Source organism: Sorex fumeus, unplaced genomic scaffold, assembly GCF_029834395.1.
Source record: "Sorex fumeus unplaced genomic scaffold, SorFum_2.1 ptg000054l, whole genome shotgun sequence".
Taxonomy (NCBI): domain Eukaryota; kingdom Metazoa; phylum Chordata; class Mammalia; order Eulipotyphla; family Soricidae; genus Sorex; species Sorex fumeus.
The window spans coordinates 18,870,160-18,891,148 of NW_026606111.1; the positions used below are offsets into that span (position 1 = coordinate 18,870,160).

The window sequence follows — 20,989 nt, forward strand, 5'->3', positions numbered from 1 at the left end:
TGCTCAGGGGACCATATGGGATGCTGGGGATCAAGCCCGGATCGGCTGCAGGCAACACAAATACCCTACCTGCATTGCTTTCAATTCAGCCCCTCCATCCCAATTTCTGTCACTACCCTAGGTGATACCGTTTTCCTCACAGCTATCCAAGCTCCTCCCACCTCCCTAATCCACCACCTGTCCCTTGATATCTTCATTTTCAGTGATATTTTTTTTCAGTGATATTTTGTCTCACCTCGGTCATGCCAATGATTATACTTCAGGTCTTATCACACATTATCACACAACTAAACTACTTCCTAAATTGCCGGTATCACATTTCAATTTTGGATCAAAGTTTATATATATATATATATATATATATATATATTTCAAGCTTGTTCAACTAATTTTTCAAAGTTCATTTTTATCATTAATGGAACTTTTATATGCATTCCTATACTTCTATACTTCTATCCTATTTGCAGGACCTACCCTCTCCACCCCTACCCCAACCCTTATTCATGCTGTTTCTCCAGTTTAGGCAGAAGTTGAAATTTTAACTTGAAATTGTTTTAATCATATGCCTGCCATTGTCTTAAACTCATCTGTCCCCTTGCCATATCTGACTGGGGAAATGCCAAACTTGAGTGAGCTAAGCCAGAGTAATAATTAAGAAAAATTATATACAAGGGCAATTTAAGACCAATCTAGATCCATGACACAAATCTTAATAAGCTCTTAGTATATGCCATAATTTCTGAATTGTCTTTGCAGTTCATTTTTTTCTCACATATCTCACAATGTCATTACTTTTCTTTCTTTGCTTTTTCCTAAAGTTCTGTCTACCTTATTGACTTTAATTATTAAGAAAATGAAGCTGTACTTGATAAACTACACCTACACACACACACACACACACACACACACACACACACACACACTGGGCTAGAGCGATAGCACAGCGGTCAGCAGTACGGTGTTTGCCTTGTACGTGGCTGGCCTGGCCGAGCCAGGTTCGATTCCTCCACCCCTCTTAGAGAGCTGGCAAGCTACAGAGAGTATCTTGCCTTATGGTAAAGCCTGGCAAGCTACCTGTGATGTATTCAATATGCCAAACACAGTAACAACAAGTCTCAAAATGGAGATGTTACTGGGCCCGCTCCAGCAAATCGATGAACAACGGGAGGACAGTGCTACACACACATAGATTTTTTTTGCCAGAAGCAACTCTTCTAACCTTCGTGTCATAAGACACGAAGCAAAAGACAACTTGCAACAGAAGCCATCTTTTAAACCTTCCCTTCTTATTAAAATAGAAGTACCCTAAATCTTATCGAAGGAAAATCTGTCTCATTGCTCTTTAGCTCTGAGGCCTCTTGATCTCTCAGGACTTATATTATCTGAGATCCTTTTTCTTATGGAATTCATATGGAATATGAATAATGGAATCAATTTTAATCCATCTTCTCTTTGTCTTGAATAGCTCCCAGAGAATAAACTTGTCACAAATTTCCCATATCAAGCACATAACCATATTTCTGTATATTATTTCCACATTATTTCCTGGCAAGCTCCCTGTGGCATATTCGACATGCCAAAAACAGTAACAAGTCTCACAATGGAGACGTTACTGGTGCCCACTCAAGCAAATCGATGAACAATGGGAGGGCCATGCATTTCAAATAGAAATCAAGTGGTTTGTTTCCTGTACTGAATCCTAATACACCATGTTTCCCCTTCAGTTTACTCAAGTAGCCATAAACAGAGTTTATTTCTCTTGATGCCTATTGATTTAACACAGTGACTGCAAACTAGCTTATGCTCAGTAAATATTCAAAATAACCATCACAATAAACAGGCTGAGGCTCGTGTGTATACAATCAATTCACAACAACACAGACCAGGCGAATTCCCCAAACCGATTTTCATATGTCACTCTGGCGGTGCTAATGATTCACTTTAACTTGGAAGAAAACAAGTGCTTTGTCTTCTGTCCCGAGCTGTATCCCCTGAAATATGGTATTGGTTTACACACGGGATATCCCATGACATAGAAACAAGTTAGCATTTCAGAGAAACCTCCTAATTTACCCTAAGAGAATCTCATTTAAAGTTTCATTCTTTATATCTGCTGACCATTTAAAATTAAACACTAAAATAAAATTAAAAAAAAAAACACAATAAGCTATGATTTTGATCTTCAAAATGTGCAATATTTCTATGAATTAATAAACTTATAGGAAAATGTCTTTTGAGTGCCAGTCCTACTTGAATGTTTTTCAGTGACTAAGAAATAATATTCCAATTAATCTGTTTATATAAATAGCATATATTTTTATATACATTTCACATATATTTATTGCAATCAATTACTCTGTATTTATAAAATAACTGCACAAGTGGAACAAAAATTACTATAATAAAAACTTATCTAAAAATAATTAAAAAAATATAATCTTAATGCTACTTTCTATGTCCTTAATATGAATCGCACATACCCAAAGTGAGTGTAATGTTAGATTATATTGACATTAATAACTGGGCCATAGGATTCTCTTCAATTTGAAGGAAATATAATCCTATTTCTAATCACTTTAATTTTAGTCATACATCTTGGTCCTTCTGCAATGTTTTATACTTATCCATTACCCATCAAGTCCAAACCCTTAAAAATATAATTTAAGTTTTTTTGATCAATATCCACATATCCATTACTGGAACCCGCTCAAGCAAATCAATGAGTAATGGGATGTCAAGTGATCAAGTGATCAAGTGATCCATATATCTATATATCCACACCTTCACACATTACATTCCAGTGACAGTACAACACTCTCACTCTCCACATATATCTACTACTTTCATTTGCCCATATCATGTCAGCCTCCACTGTCTATAAAACAGATGACAAACAACTGACTTCAATTTATTGACTTCTTTTTTGTTTCTGTTGAGCTGTTTGTTCTTCTTTTATGTTACTACCACCTTTTGTTTTTCTTATACATGTATTTTACATTCTTTATGAGACTACCCGTGCCTTAAAGGCAGAAAGAGATTTTGCTTTGTTTAGCCACTTATTTTCAGAGGCACAAGAGATTTCATCCGTTGAATTGAAATTGACATGTTAATTTAGCTTTGGATATCCTGTGATATACACGAAAACCATTGTTCCCAATAGACAACACAGTTGAATTGCTGTCCAATTTTAAAATCCCCCTACGGTTATTTAAATGCCCTTATTAATTTATAATAAATAATATATTAGAAAAAGTCTGTTGAACTTTTCCTTTAAATTATTCCTGTAAAAATTTTAAGGTTTAGGATTTCAATCTTAAAAGCGCAAATTAAAAAAAAAAAAGAAGTATGGCTTGAAAAACATCTTATCAGGAGATCTAGAAATATAACAAATCCTCGATAGACCTACAAAATAACACGTCATTTTTAGTTTTTGATGATTAAATTATGTTAGAATCAGTCTGTTCACCTCTTTATTCATTTACCTACTGAAAACTCTTAGTAAACTTAGTAATGACACTTCTAGTATGTACAAAGAGTAATACGTATACATTTTCCCAACCTGGTTACTGCCTTTCGTAATTCAATATATTATTTTTATTGCCTCAAAAAATCTACCATTCTTGAAAGATGTCCTCTTTTTTCACTTCAAAGCTCACACTATTTATAGCATTTAATATATCATAAAAGATTAATAATACCTAATTTATTACTGGGCTGGGTTGGGCTTGCCGGGCCGAGCGACAGCACAGAGGGTAGGGTGTTGGCCTTGCAACCCGTGTTTGATTCCTCCATCCCTCTCAGAAAGTCCAGCAAGCTACAAAGAGTATCCTGCCCACATGGCAGAGCCTAGCAAGCTCCCCATGGCGTATTCGATATGCCAAAAACAGTAACACCAAGTCTAACATGGAGATGTTACTGGTGCCCGCTTGAGCAAATCGATGAACAATGGGAGGACGGTGCTACAGTGCTATAATTTATTAAACATCCTAATTTATAGGTACCACTGCCACTTTGTTATGATGAAAGTGCAGCTCCAGGAAGTTAAAAATCTTTGTTCAAGTTGAGGCCAATATAACAAATACAAAACAAACACTGTCCTCCCGTTGTTCATTGATTTTGCTCCAGTGGGCCCACTAAAGTCTCCATTTTGAGACTCCTTGTTACTGTGGCATATCGAATACATCACGGGTAGCTTGCCAGGCTTTGCTGCGGGTGAGATATTTTCGATAGCTGGCCTGGCTCTCCGAGAGGGGCGGAAGAATTGAACCCAGCTTGGCTGGGCTGGCTGTGTGCGAGGCAAACGCCCTACTGCTGTACTATGGCTCCAGTCCACAAATACAAATACAAATACAAATTTTCTGGGTTGAAAGCCTTTACTCTTTGAGATTATTCCTTTGAAAACAAAAAAGACATTTTTCCAAATATCTAATTAAACACAATTTTTTATCACCAGAGATAAGTTAGAGCCAGGATGGCTCTATAAACAGACCCTGCTAACTTCTTTACTAATCTACTAATACAAGCTTAAGTTCCTTTCTTGCTATTTTTTGTGAGAGGAGAGGGGTTCAATTCTTGTTTGTCTAAAAGGTATAAAAGCTGCTTAGTACCAGGAGGTTTGCGTCATGGCTTGGAGGCCAGCCACACATGCTAGGGGAAAAGGCAGCTCAGATAGAGAAGGGAGCACTGAGTAAAGGGTACTGGGAGGATCCTCCCAGGATGGGAGAAGCATGCTGAAAATAGACTACAGACCAAACATGATTGCCACTCAATGCCTCTTTTGCAAACCACAACACCCAAAAGGAGAGAGAGAACAAAAGGGAATGCCCTGCCACAGAAGCAGGGTGGAATGGGGGTTATGGGGGTGGGAGGGATACTGGGACCCGTGGTGGTAGGAAATGGGCACTGGTAGAGGGATGGGTATTTGATCATTGTATAATTGAAACCCAAGCACAAAAATTTGTAATTCTACAACTGTACCTCATGGTGTTTCACTAATAAAAATTAAAAAATAAAAAAAAAAAACAAGCTGCTTACTTCAGTCACTTCTTTGAGCGCCCCATTCCTACAAATGAAGTGAATTTTTTCCTACAGGAGAATCTAAAGTTCCGAATGAGAATACAAGAGGCCCTACAAGAGTGCAAGACTTTCCCTGTGATAACACCCAGATTCCTTTTAGGAATGCAGAGAACTAACTCCAGGCTAATGCAAATTGGAGAAACTAAGTAAAACTCCTCCCCAAAGCCATTCTCCCCTTTTCTCCTCCTCTGGAGAAGTCCCTGTTCTTTCCAGAACATGTATATATCTCTTTCTCTCCCCTCCCATCTACCTAAATTTCTTCCCCTCCCATCTACCTAAATTTCTTTCAGTAAAACTATTTCACTTCATTTAAAAAAAAACAGCTTTTCTCCTTTTGATCAGTCTTATAATCAATTCATCTGTTTAAGCCATTGAAGAACTAAAAAGGGAAGAAGGGAAATGATTTTATTTCTACAATTTAGATAATAAAGTTGATTTATGGGGCTGGAGAGATGATAATAGTACAGCAGACAGAGTGCTTGCTTTGCACTCTCTTGACCGGGTTGATCTGTGATCTCTCTCCCTGAGCCCACCAGGAGTGATCCATGAGCACAGTAGAGCCAGGAGTAAACTCTGAGCTCAGCTGGATATGGCCCCCAAACGAACAATACTGTCCTCTCGTTGTTCATCGATTTGCTTGAGCGGGCATTGTGAGACTTCTTGTTACTGTGTTTGGCATATTGAATACTCTCGTAGCTTGCCAGGCTAACAACAAAAATTAAATAAATAACAGAGTTGATATAAACAGTAAGTTGATTTAGGTATAATAATGAAGCCATCTAGTAACACATAGCTTGAAGATACATATTATTGAATTTTCCCCCTGTGTTCTAATTTGTATAATAGAGCATTTCTAATAGGTACATTCATGAGGCTAATGACCTGATAGACGGTTCTATCTAAAAGAACTCTTAATGTTACTGCTCTATACACATAGATATGTTTATTTATATAAATAATATTGAATCATAAACCCCACAGTCAGAAAAATACACATAGGGGTAGGTATAAATAATTATTCCAGCACCCACTCTAATGTTCTATATTTAAAACCTGATAAAACTCTGTATGTAAAGGGAAAATAAATCTTGAAAACATGAAACAATTAAATGAAAGTCATTTAATTCAAAATTCAAAATTGAAAATGAAAAGTGGTGTAGTGATAAAAATGTCTGTGCCTTGCTTCTGATAATACTTTCAGAAATGCAAGCTGCTAATATTTCCTAAGATAGTTTGAAGAGAATAGTGGTTACCTAGGAGAGCATTTATGGGGTGAAACAAAGTAATATGTTCGGTAAATTGGGAAAACTTACCCATATTGTTCATTATCCTTTCACCATCTTTCAATCTGGTGTAATAGGTGCTTTCTGAAAGTACATTTTGTACTATATGCAATCTTTTACCATTGTTTTCCAGTTTCCAAAATAATTTTATGTATCATTTCTTTTCTCATAGTAAAGTACCAGAGGCGCTGTTATTTATTCTTTTACTATTTTTCCAGTTGATGGAAGAGGGCTTTCTTTAAGACCATAGAGCTTCCAGAGGTAAAGTTGAATCCAGCAATTTTTGTTACAGTACCTACTTGTTTGGAACCTCACTTGGAATTCCTAAGGTATCCCTTCTCAGGCACCCTCATGGCTCCATCTCTATGGCTTAGCTAGTGGGGAGTGTGGATTCTTTTACTTTCTTTTCCATATTTATTTGTTAGGCAACAATCTGAAAATATTGTTTTTTTTGAAGTTGGAGGTAAATATATTATCAGAATGTGGGTGGGCCAGAGAGAGATAATTCAGAAGTTAAGGCTTTGCATCTGCCAATTCCAGTTCAATCCCTGAGCACATGGTCCCCTGAGCACTGTTGGAGTGAACTCTGAGCACAGAGCCAGAAGTAAGCCCTGAGCACTGCTGAGTGTGACCCTCCTGTAGTCCTTCACCCCCTCAAAAAAGAGAAATGGTGAGGGGAACCTGGCATTACAGGAGGGATTGGTGTAATGCTTTACAACTGTAAACTATGGCACCTCAAAAAATAGTACAAAAAATAAAAAAAAAAGAAATGGTAATGGTACAATTACTCTTTATTAGAAGAAAACATTCAGTTTGAGCTGTGGTTAAAGCACAGAAGCAGCTTTATTACTGAGAGAAAAGAAACATTAACTCAATGGGGTTTTATTATTCATGTAAATAAAGCTATAATGCATTAAAACCTTAAGGAAATTCTTTAATAAACCACATTTGTTAAATTGGACATCAAATGGCTATAGTAAACACTTAGGGGTAAAATGTCACACTGGCACAGTAGGGATTTAGTTGTATTTCCATTAATAGGGGACATGAGACTGAATTTTATGTACCACAACAGCAAATTTATCTTTTAATTTTAGTGTTCTGAGTGCTGAATTTCCTGCTTTTCAGAAATATGGGATAAAGTATCTCCCACCATCACAGTAATAACCCCACAGAATTGTTAGGATGTGATGCCATTTTAAGAATTAAAAAACAAAAAACCAACATTAGAATAATCTAATATCCTGTAGGTGATAGAAGGCATTCAGAAAATTACCACTTTTTTTTTTAAAAAAAAACAAAGTAATAATAATACCCACTATGTAGAGGCTAATTTTACAAAGGTATTTATCAATTTAGGAGAAAGGAGAGGTATGGCATGAAGAAAAGTTCTTCAGTCTTGTTATTAGTTTTAAAAAGATTCGAAGTGCTCAGAAAGTCCTAGATCAGATTTGCTTTTAAATAACAAGGATGCAGTCTGGTGTAAAGGTAAGACTTTGAAATCAAACTCTCCAAATCATGGCTCTACTTCTTGTTACATGGGAATCCCTGAAATATTTGTTCTCTCTTAGTTCCAGTTACCTTATCTATAAACAGGGATAAGCATCTCTGAAGAACAGGGAAGTGTGCAAACAGAATGAGAAAGTGAGAAATCTCATAACATTTGTCTCAAAGGAACAAAGGCAAAAAAATAAAATAAATAAAGGCAATTTCAAAACTACATGGGGCTGAGAATATAATAGTAAAAAGGACAATGTTCTCTAAAAACATGAAATTATTAGGAAGTTATGAATTCAATATTGCTTTACAGTTCCAATAATAAAAGTTGGATCAGGATAACAATCAAATATAATAAAAATACAAAAAAAGAAGTCATATTAAAAATGACGAGGAGTTTTCAGATCCAACTAACTATATTAAAATTTCTTATTTATCCAGTTTTTGTCTTTGGTAACTAGTAACCTGTAAAGCTGTGCTTGGAGATATCATCTAAAATAAATATTTATGTGAAAATGTCTTTATATAATTTTATACGCTTTAGCATATTTCAAGCTGTATTTGAAATATTACATTTAATTCAAGGGGTGATAATACGAACTTTAATCACAGGTTATAGTGCAGAATAAATTAGTTATATAAAGAAAAACCAATGCTGGGCATTAGAAAACACTTAATAAATCGTAGTGCGCAGGATTGAGAGGTATAGTGTAATCAGAAATCCACGAGGTGGCGCTCAAGGCTTGGCTTTGAACCACAATAGCATTGCTTTGCATTTCCAAAGAAATCAAACAAGACCTGTAAATGCCAACTTGACTTTTCAGATTCTCATAAATTCATAATTGAAAATTAAGTGAAAGGCTAGAAAGGTGAATAGTGTTATTTAAGAAATTCCATAATGTTAAAATGAATATTGTAGGTTTAAACTGAAAAAGAATCTGAAGTTCAAAATAATTTGAGTCAGAGGATCACAGTCATAATTTAAAATATCAATAAATAATTGTGAGATTTACAGTGAATTAACTACACTTTTACCAAAATGAAAAGCGTGGCAGTGCATTGAACAAGGTCAGCAGTTATCAAGTGCTTAGTAAACATCAGTTAGACCTTTTGCCACACACAGAGTACATTTTGAGTTACTATTATTTTATTTGCACTGATTTAATTTTCTTGTTTTTGTACCACACCTGGCAGTGGTCAGGGACTTCTCTTAGCTCTGTGTGTGTGGTCTGTGTGGTCGCTTCTAGTAGTGCTTGCAGGACCATGTACAGCAGAGGACTGAAGCTGGTCTCGTGCATGCAAAGTGTATCAGCCTATTGGAGCTAATTCTCTAGTTCTAAGCCCACAGGTCTTTGATTTGAAAATGAGAAAAAAAAACTGGGAGAGAAGGGTGCTTGGGGCCACACCAAGAGATGTTCAGAGGTTAGTCCTGGCTCTGAAAACTCAGGAAGGACTCCTGGCCATGCTCGGGGCAATCATATGGAATGTTGGGAATGGAACTCAGGTTGGCTGCATGCAAGGCAAGAGCCCTACCCAGTGAACTATTTCTCCGACTGCTGACAATTTTTATAGCTTCAAATACAGGTAAATATAAGGGTCTGCAAAGGGTCTGGGAGATTTTCAGCTAGATTCTAGTCTCAAATTCTGAAAAAGAACTTATGTTTATGATGTTATATATGTCACCATCAATCTTAATAATTATAACAAATACATTATTTATTGGGTTGGAGTGATAGCACAGTAGTAGGGCGTTTTCCTTGCACACGGCCGGCCCGGCCGAGCCAGGTTCGATTCCTCCACCCCTCTCGGAGAGCCCAGAAAGCTACCGAGAGTATCTCGCCTGCATGGCAAAGCCTGGCAAGCTACCAGTGATGTATTCGATATGCCAAACACAGTAACAAGTCTCACAATGGAGACGTTACTGGGACCGCTAGAGCAAATCTATGAACAATGGAAGGACAGTGCAACAGTGCTACATTATTAGTTTTTCAAAATAAGATAAACATTTTTAGTGAAATTTAACTTTGGGGTTTGGGCCACACCCAATAGTGCTTGTGGTGCGCAGGAATCATCATTCCTGGCTCTGTGCTCAGGGGTAACTCCTGGTGGTGCTCTATACGTAGGGCTTGGGAACTGAACCCCCATCAGCTGCATGTAAGACAAGCACCATACCCACTCTTCTATCCCTCCGACCCTAACTGTATTTTAAAGAATAGAACTAGACACTATAATTATGACAATAAAGAAAGAAGTCATAATTAAACACATTATATACATTGGTATCCCTGTATGATTCTTGAAAGATCATTAAGTAACAAATAAGGAAAAAGTATAATTTGGTAAGTCTGTAACATTAACTTGTTGGAAATTAGAGATCTTGGATCTTTAGTGTACAAAATACAAGGTTCATCTGTACAGGGGATGCTTTAGTTCCTGCACTTTGCTGTCAATCGTTCCTTACCTGTTTTTCTGCATGTCCATATTCAGGTCCTTGTGCAGGCAAAAAGCAGGAAATTTGGCCATTATTTTTTGCTCTTTCTATAAGAGACATGGCTGTTCTTACTGTGGCATTTCGAGCATGGACAAATACCATCACCTAAAAGAGGAACAAAAAAAATTTCATAATTTAAATTCTGAAATTCCTCAAAAGGCAGCTCAATTATTGGTCTAAAAAATCTTATGCAAAAAATAATCTTATACCCCAAGTTTATGAATTCGCTAACATTTAGTTTAGAATGAAGTACGTGCTGGTTAAAGTTAAATAAAATTCAGTTATATGACTTTGATCATTATTAGCCTCTAACTTGACAAAAGTTAAGGATTCAAAATGGGTTGTAAGAAATGGAATTTTTTACAAGGAAAACACCTTCAGCCCCATCAAAAAATGCGGCAAAGAAATGAACATAAACTTCCTCAAAAAAGAAATTCAAATGGCTAAAAGGCACATGAAAAAATGCTCTATATCGCTAATCATCAGGGAGATGCAAATCAAAACAACAATGAGATATCTTACACCACAGAAACTGGCACACATCAAACAGAACAAAAACAATCAGTATTGGCACGGATGCGGGGAGAAAGGGACTCTCATTCATTGTTGGTGGGAATGCCGACTGGTCCAATCTTTTTGGAAAAGAATATAGGCATTTTTCAGAAAACTAGAAAATTGAGTTCCCATATGACCCAGCAATACCATTTCTGGAAATATATCCCGGAGATGCAAAAAAATACAGCAGAAATGACATCTGCACTTGTACGTTTATTGCAGCACTGTTTACAATAGCCAGAATCTGGAAAAAACCCTAGTGCCTGAGAACAGACGACTGGTTAAAGAAACTTTGATGCAGTTACATAGTAGAATACTATGCAGATGTCAGAAAAGATGAAATCATGAAATCTGCATATAAGTGGATGGACATGGAGAGTATCACGCTAAGTGAAATGAGTCAGAAAGAGAGGGACAGACATAGAATGACTGCACTCATTTGTGGAATATAAAGTAACATAATAGGAGACTAACACCTAAGGACAGTAGAGATAAGTGCCAGGAAGATGGTACCATGGGTTGGAAGCCAGCCTCACATGCTGGGGGAAAAGGCAACTAGGTAGAGAAGGGAACACTAAGTAAATGATAGTTGGAGGGGTCGCTCAGGATGGGAGATGTGTGCTGAAAGTAGATTATGGACCAAACATGATGGCCTCTAAGTACCTATTGCAAACCAAAACACCCAAAAGGAGAGAGCGAGTAAGAGGGAATGTGCCTGCCACAGAGGCAGGGGGTTGAAAGGGGTGGTGGTGGCAGAAGGGATACTGGGAATACTGGTGGTGGAGAATAGGCACTGGTGGTGGGATGGGTGCTTGATCATTGTATGAATGAAACGTAATCATGACAGTTTATAAGTATGTAACTGTATCTCACAGTGATTCAATTAATTTTTTTAAAAAAAGAAATGGCATTTAGTTTATGTTTCTATTTGAAGACATAATTCATTAGGATAATCAGATATTATGAGGTCACAGTGTAAAAACTGATGAGAGCATTGTTCTCCATATAAAAATTTCCAGTATAGTGTTAATATTTAAAGAAATTGAAAGCCATGAACAAACCCTTTCCTTGATCAAAAGAACAAACATCTGAAGTATAATTTAGAGAACTGTTGCAGAAGAAAATGCTTCTAGAGAAGTATTTGGAATTTTTTTGTCATGGTAGATCTAGCTGTGCGATTATTCACTAAGTGGCTGAAAATGTGAACTGGGGGACAATCACCATGTCTGAGTGCTTTGTCAAGAAGATGAGGAAAAAAGCTCATTTGGGGATAGTATGCAGGATGAATGTGAAAGTAAGCGAAGACACTAAGAATGTGATTCGGGGGCCATCAGCTCCTCTGTGGCATTCTTGGCATCCACCACACTCCCAACTTAATCCCAGCCTTCCTGAAGAGTCATTGCTCTAATGAAAACAATTTTATTTTCCTATGCACAGCTCACGGTTTTCTTTATCCACTGTGTAAATATAAACATCTTTAGCTTTAACATTTTAAACTAAATCTGAAACAAGCAACCCAAGGACAATTTTAGGTGCACTGGAAGACAAATGCAGGTTCTAGTTTCCCACTCAACTGATGTCTTAATTTCTCTGTGGAATCACCTCAGGCCACAGCAAGATGGAGGTCCCCATTCGTGCCTCCCTTCTCAATATCTGTATCCTCATATTCTTCAGCTAATCATATTTTTCTGGAAGCCAGAACTTTGGTGTTATTGTAATTTAGGAAGATATGACTTTTGTAAGGAATTTAAGAGGCTCACTGGAGTTGGCTCAAGAAAGAGAACATTTTCAGGAGGAATAAAAATCAAGACAGGAAGGAGGTCTGGGAGTGACTAAAAAAAAGTGTCATAATTATTCACAGTAACCTTAGGTCTATACATTTGCCAGAGGAAATATCTAGCATGTGGAATGCAGATAATAATCATTTAAGGAAACGTAGTTTTTAAAACAAATACCTTTTACAGTGTAGTCAATGTAGAGGAGAGGTAATTCACTAGAAAATCAGAAGTTCTTCAATTTAAAATACCCCAAGAGTTTTTGCAGGCAATAAAGCAAGTACTTCAAGAAATCAGGAGAAATTTAGCATATTTTAATCACAGTCTTCAAGGATATAAAGTTTGAGATTTCACACTCTGTCAGAGTTGTAACTTATCTGTTCATGTTTTGAAAAGAAATATGATCCTAAGAATATTTCTACAGAGTATGCTAATAAAACTTATTTCAGGAAGTTTCAGAGAAACTTGAAATATTATTTTTACTATTTTAATTTATTTTTCATGCAAATGCATATGAGTATGCAGTAATTACCGAGCACAAAGAAAACTGATGTGAAAGAAAGACAGAATCCCTTGTCTTGGTAGAGTGGGGATAGTCAATAGACAGATTTTTAAACACTGGTGAGTATTTAGTGGTCAGCTATGTATAAAATACTGCTAAAAAGAGACAGATGAAAATGAACAGGTCATATACTTTCTATGAGAGACACTCACAGTTTAAGGAGGCAGATAAAACTGCATGCCTGACAAAGCAGCTGATTCCAAAAGATGAATGCATAACACGTAAGACGAAATTTGAGGTTGTAGGGTTACCTTAATCCACCTATTTCTACTAGCAATTTTGTGCTAAACAATAACAGGGCAACTATGATAAATAAGTTTCAATTCCATATTAATAGACTTATTCCTTTTGTTATACTTTTTTTTTGGTGGGGGGGAAGGGGCTTTATACCTGATGGAGCTCAGAGTTTATTCCTGGTTCTGTGCTCAGAGATCACTCCTAGCAGGTTTGGGGACCATATGCAGTGCTGGAGATCAAACCTGGATCGCCACGAGCAAGAAACGTGCCTTCCCCATCACACTATCTCTTTGGCTCTACACCATTCTAATGTTTGGCATGATTCATCAATACTCAGTCCTCTCAGGTTGTAGAAGCAGGATGCAATGGTGAATGCAGGGAACAATAACAGTATGCAGACTCCTATCCTTTAGAAATTTCAGGGTGAACTTTCAAAATACATTCTCTTTCAATGTTCCTCATAATGAAGACCAAGGATTACTTCTACTTCATTTGAATTAGTGTTGGTGCCAGGAGTAAGCCAGGAGGCTCTGAGCTCAGGGATATTTGGTGGAGACCCTGGGGACCGTATGTGGTGCAGGGATTGAACCAGGTCGGCTATGTGCAAGACAAGCTCCTTACTGCGGCACCATCTCTCTGGCTCCTGCCGGAGCTTTAAAAACAGATTTCTGGGTCCTCCTGTTAAATTAACTATGAATATCTAGGGCTTGGGCTGAGAAATTGAATTATTAGTCACTACTGCAATGATTATTGTGCTTCTGTGTGAAATTTATCACCAATTTAGGTTTCTCCTAAGCGAAAACCAATTTTAAGGGAAACAAAACCACTACTACAATTAAAACTTCCCTAGAAACTACCCTTCCTCCCCATAAACTATCTTTATTTACTTGGCATTTGATATAACTAATATAGCCGCAAGATCATTTCCCAGATGGGCAAGGGTTTTGCATTGCAACCAGATTTCTCTTCTTCATAATTCAAACACCACATTATGTAAATCTCATTGATATAATAGATATGGATAACATAAGGGAAAATAAAATATGACCCTAAATCTTCATTAATTATTTCAGACTGACTTGTCAACTTATCATTTTGTAAATTATTTTTTACTGCAGCCAAGAGAAATATTAGTTACAACTTAAAGTAGCAATTTCTTTTTATTAAAGGATCCATCATGTCTTGTTCAGTAAAATAAACTCTTTTTCTTATTAAGAATTTTCTGTCTAGAGGCTCTAAATGAGGCCATTACAAGGTTTTGGGTCCCCATAAACACACTTGATTTTATGGTTTGCTAATTTGGTTAATTAATTTAAATAGACTCATATGAAAATGATAACAGAGAGGACAGCACTGTTAGATTTGGCAGAAATAACTTCGAATTAATCTTAGAAATAGTGCTGGTAATGGAACAACAGTAAAATGGGCATATGTCATTAAAATAAGATTAGAACAATAGACACAAATCCATAATGTTGGTAAATTTTAATTGTTTTACAAAATAGTGTTTTTCCTTGAGGTCAGGTTAATGTACTTAAAAAGCAAATCCTCGTGTACTTACTTTTAACTTACAAAATCCCTTTTGGTTTGGGCCTGGTGATGTTGTGTGAGTCTGCCTGAGTTTTTGTTCCTCTATCCCAAGGGGCCCTGAATGTAGACTGGTGGTTCCGAGCAATGCCAGAGTGACCCTTATTTTTAAAAAGCCATCTTATTTAAAAATAAATAAGAGAATCGATCCTGAACTAGAAAAGAATATACATGCGTTTCAACTTGCTACTGATTTGACCAAGTGCTCTTCACATGAGCTGCTTATTAAAATTAATGATATAGTAAGAGCTTAGATATTTCCTCAAAAATGCTTAAAAACTAATTTTATTTGGGTATACTCGCAAGAAAGAAGTATATGTTCTTAGAAAAAGATAAACATTTTTACTTTGAAATACCATTAAACAGCACAGTGACTTAAATTACTTAATCTCTTTGATTCTTATTTCCTCCATCGCATTGATCGTTATTAGCATCACAAGATTACTATAAGGATTAAAGGATAATAATGTGGCTAAAACACGGCAATTAGTAAAGCAATAGCCCTCATATTTTGAAATGCTTTATATTCACCCAGCAGGCTTGTTAAAAAGAAACTGCTACTCCTTATCCTACTTTCCAATCAAGAATATCTAAGGCAAGTTAAGATTGTGCATTCATAACAAGTTTCAAGAGAGCTTGTTTGTAAGTCCTATATGTACAAAAGGGGAAGACAGCAGTTCTCCTTTATGTATGAAGGTTAAAATTTCAGATTAAAGAAGGAAGCATGAAGTTGACTTTTCCAACTGGAAGGCTACTACCTCTGAGAGACAATACCCAATCCTTATTTAAAACACTCAAAATCTGATTATGATATATGATGCTTTAAGAGGAAATGAAGAAATGACTTCCAAAACAAGCTGTACATATATGTGCATATATGTATGTTTAATGTTACTTATTGAGAAATATTATCAACATTTTATAGCTTTACTGAATACTATTTATTTAAATTGCACATACCATGCAGGTATGGTTAGAAGCCATCAATTATGCTATATATATTATGCTGATATATTTTCAACTGTTTTTGCCAAATTACACTTTCAGAAACTATTTAATTTTAAATGTTATGCTCACATTTTATGGGATTATAAAGATCAAAAGTGTCTTACTTTCCTGTAGCTGGAGAGATAGCACAGCGGGTAGGGCGTTTGCCTTGCACGCAGCCGACCCGGGTTTGATTTCCAGCATCCCATATGGTCCCCTGAGCACTGCCAGGAGTAACTCCTGAGCGCAGAGCCAGGAGTAACCCCTGTGCACCGCCGGGTATGACCCAAAATAAGTAAAAAAAAAAAAAAGTGTCTTGCTTTCCTTTGGAGAGGCAGGAGGAAATGGGATTGAGGTACACAAAAAGGAGGATGTAATTGTACCTTCCATGTGTCATATTTTATTTCAAAAATATCAAAAGTGAGAAATCTTTGATTTTACTAAAGCTGAATGATGGTCATCTGTATGTTTTATGTGCTTTATATTTGACAATTAAACTAGCATTTTAAAAAAGAACCTCACAGCCCCGCAACAATGATTAACAGATACCTTCTTTGTGCATCAAGAATGGTTCTGGAAAGTACTATTTGTTTAAAGTCAAGTAATTTTTTTTCTGTTCTGTGGTTTGCATGGTGAGTGCCAGGACAGTTGTGTTTCAAATATATTTATAAACCACAACAGAAATCTGATTAAAAATTTTTACTTTGTAATGCTGTGGACATATGGCCATGCCTGTGTTATCAGGTAAAGGCAATTTTGAAAGGTTTGATTCTGCATGTTATGTATTCAAGAGGTATTTGTAGTGGAACACTATTAAGTTACTACTGTTCCAAGGTGGTCTCTATTGTGGTAGGTCCAATGGTGGTCCTTTACTATTCTTCAGAAAAGATTTTTGCACAGAGCCTTAGTCTGCACAGATGGAAAGTTACCTAGAGGAACCTTCTCATGGTAAAGTTCCCTGATAACAATTGACAAGTATATCCTACATTCTGATCAGACACCTGCAAAAATGTGAAATCATAGCTCTTTCAAACCATGCTTCTGTTTCCTGCCCTAACAGTTACTCAACTTTCAAGATCTGCCCAAATTTGGGACTATGCTCTAAGAAATCTCTTATCTTTCCCCTTATGACTTTGATAAATTCTTTCACCTACCTCTGCAGCACTTGCCAACAATGTCACTAAAAGAAATTCTGAAAAATTATTTCATGGTCAAAAGGTATATGAAAAAACACTCTACATCACTAATCATCAGGGAAATGCAATAAAAACACCACAGAAACTGGCACACATCAACAAGAACAAGAACAACCAGTGCTGGCATGATGCAGGAAGAGATGAACTCTCATTCATTGTGGTGGGAATGTTGACTTGTCTAGCCTTTTTGGGCATTCCTTAAAAAACTAGAAACTGAGCTTCCATATGACCCAGCTTCTGGGAATATACCGTGGGGGCCCAAAAACAACAGCAGAAAAGTACTCTGCACTCCTGTGTTCATTGCAGCACTATTTATCAGAGCCAGAATCTGGAAACAACTGAGTGACTAAAAACAGATGACTGGATAAAGAAACCACGATACATCTACACAGTAGAATACTATGCAGTCAACAGGAATAATGAAGTCATGAAGTTTGCTTATAGATGGATATGGAGAGTATCATGCTGAGTGAAATGAGTCAGAAGGAGAGGGACATAGAATGACTGTACTCCTTTGTGGGATATTAAAAAAATAGTATGAGACTATTACCCAAGGTGTAGAAAAGAGGGCCACTAGGATTGGCCCACAGCTTGGCACAAGTGTGGGGGAGAGGGAGAGCAGTTAGGATAAAGAAGAGACCACTATGACAATGAGAGTTAAAAATGATCCACTCTGGACAAGAACTGAGTGCTTAAAGAAGGTAAAGGGATATGAGAGAGAGAGAGAGAGAGAGAGAGAGAGAGAGAGAGAGAGAAGAAATGTGCCTGCCACAGGGGTAGATGGGAGTGGGGTGCGGTGCAGGGAGAAGGCGGGAAACTGGGGACATTGATGGTTGAAAATGTACAATGGTGAAAGGATATGTGTTGGAACATGTATGACTAAAACCCAATCATGAACACTTTTGTGTATCTCACAGTGATTTAATAATTTTAAAAAAGAAAGAAAAAAATAAGAATGAATCAGTAAAAATAAATATTTTGTCAAAGAAATATTTTATTTGGAGATTGGTGGTGGGTAGGGTATTAGGGCATACCCAGGGACCTTCAGGGCTTACTCCTGGCTCTGTGCTCAGAAATCACTTATAAAGGGACTCAGGGGATCAAATGTGAAGTTGGAGATCAAACCAGAGTTGACTATATGCAAGGCAAGAGCCTCACATTCAGTTCTATTCCTCTGGCCCTCAGAGATATATTTTAAATTGAATAGTTAGTAAGAAGACATAAATTGGGTAGGGCGGGGGGGCGGGGTGTCCCGCAGTGCACAAGCCTAATTAAACGAAGACCTACAGACTTTCGTAAGGGAATATATATTACATATTGCTAAAGAGATGACTTAAGTCAATAGAAAATAAAAAAGGCAGACAAAATTTAAAAAACTAATTAAAGATGATTTTAGAAGTGCAAACATGATGACAGACTACTTAGAAGGGTGGGATTATAAAAAGACAAAGAAGAGGATTTTGCTCATTTTCAAAGTATCACAGGGGAGAAAACTGAAGCTACAGGTTTTAATAATGTGTCACTCATTCAAGAATTAGTTGTGGGACCAGAGGAAGAGTATAGCAGGGCTACTCGGGTTCAATCGCTGGTCCCTGGAGCCCCTCCCCAGGAGTGATTCTTGAGCTCAGAGGCAGATAAGCCTGAGCACCACTGGGTCTGACCCAAACAAACCAAAGAAAAGCATTAGTCTTAGATTTGACATTCCAAAGCTGCCTTTCTGCTCATCAAATTATATTTCTTCCTTGAATGCTCCCTGAGGGCAGTTTTACATTTCATTAAGTTTGAGGTTTCTCACACTTCACCCAACTCCCACAGCACTGTCACTGCTAGCATCTAAGCAGCAGACACTCAATAAATAACTGAAATTCCAACGTGAAGGAAATTCAATTTTCACCCCTATTTTTTTTAGCATACTTTTGAGTAGGGGTTGGAGCGATAGCACAGCAGGTAGGGCATTTGCCTTGCATGTGGCTGACCCTGCCAACCCGAGTTCGATTCCTCCAACCCTCTCAGAGAGCCCAGCAAGATACTGAGAGTATCTCGCCCGCATAGCAAAGCCTGGCAAGCTACCCGTGACATATTCGATATGCCAAACACAGTAACAACAAAGTCTCACAATGGAGACTTTATTGGGCCCGCTCGAGCAAATCGATGAACAATAGGAGGACAGTGCAACAGTGCAGTGCTACTTTTGAGCAGAAATTTAAATTAACTTATATCACTTTTGGGCTGCACTCACTGGTGTTGAGGGCTGATTCCTGTCTGTGCACTCAGGTCTCCCTCCTGGTGGGCCTCAGAGGACAGATGGAGTGTCAGGGATCAAACTTGGGTTGGTCTCATGCAAGGCAAGCACCCTATCTGCTGTACTATCTCTATAGCTCATAATTTAAATGTTTATAAATCATAAAAGAATGTAGTTATAGCTATGTATTTATTAACATCTTTATTAGTATATGGGTGTCAAGTCACCTTCCAATTATTCCTGTTTATTTTTCCACATGAGTTTAATTTAAATTTATTAGCAAAGATTCCACTAATATTCAATAAATTAAGTTGCTACTGATTCATCTTTTGATCACTGTAAAGCTACACATGTATATATATTAACGTTACCATCAACTTCAAAACCTGTGATCTGTGAGACAACCTACAAAATAAGCTATTTTAAAAGAATCTTCTAAAAAAACTGAAATCCTGATTTTAAAGTCAAAGAAAATTTTTAAGTCAAAGCTGTCTACATTTTTAATGAAACAAATTAATGAAAGTCAGTAATGAAAAATAATGTCCTACTGACAGGCGTCAAAAAAGCATTCTAGTGGGAACCAAAATAACACTAGATTTGACTTACATTTTTAAAACTATATTTTCCAAACCCCCCCACATTTTTAAGAGTTGTTGTCTTATTAGTTATTGGTACCAAAAACTAATACTTAATAACTAGAATTAACTACTAGATATTACTGGCATGTTATATTTTGTTAAGGGGATTGCATAACAGTTATGCCATGAAAATACAAACTACCTCAAACAGGGTTAATTTATCCTGTCCTAGCTCTATCAGAAAAGTGTAAAATTTATGGTCTGGTCTCCATGCATTAAATTATGCAAATCAACTAAGAAAGGTAATCCAGAGTAGAGAGAAGTAGTTCCGAAGCTCCAGCCTGTGTAATTGGATCTACACTCAGCAATTCACAGCCCCCTCTGCAAACTCACACTGAGAATATGTAGCTCTCCTGAAGAAACATCTGCTTAGAAGTGAGAAACAGATTCAGGGGATCATTACTGAATTGTACTTAAGGCATTACCCCGAATGTGAAATATATCCATTCATTTTGCTATGTGAATCACTTTAATATTTATCACGTTTCTATGTTGTGAGTTGTAAGGATCTTTGACTGCTGTGTTCGGTTAAAGAAATTCTTTCTTCTTAACCATTAAAAGATACTGATTATCAAAATGTATAATATAATAATGAACTTAGAAGATGGTGTATTATATTTGAGTAAAATGAGAATGTGACTAGATAAGAAAATAATAATTAGGGGAGAGTGGAATGGAAGCAATGATAATTTTACAAAATAATTCACAGATGCTAAAAGAAGTGTGTAAAAGTTATTCAAATCCATATATTTACATTTTATACACAATTATTTTGATTAACCTTTGCCTCCCTTATCAGATTAGAAATAACACTAATGGAGAGTGTTTATTCCATTTTTTTTAAGCATGCTCTGAAATATAGT

General features: G+C 36.8%; 1 protein-coding gene across 1 annotated transcript in view; it reads right to left on the reverse strand.

Moving 5' to 3' along the window:
- The window catches only part of ASCC3 (activating signal cointegrator 1 complex subunit 3), a 354,089-nt gene that overhangs the window by 164,311 nt on the left and 168,789 nt on the right, over positions 1-20,989 (reverse strand). Inside the window, exon 14 of the mRNA XM_056125104.1 lies at positions 10,318-10,452. Within this exon, the coding sequence (XP_055981079.1) occupies positions 10,318-10,452 (135 nt within the window). The remainder of the gene's footprint in view (positions 1-10,317; positions 10,453-20,989) is intronic.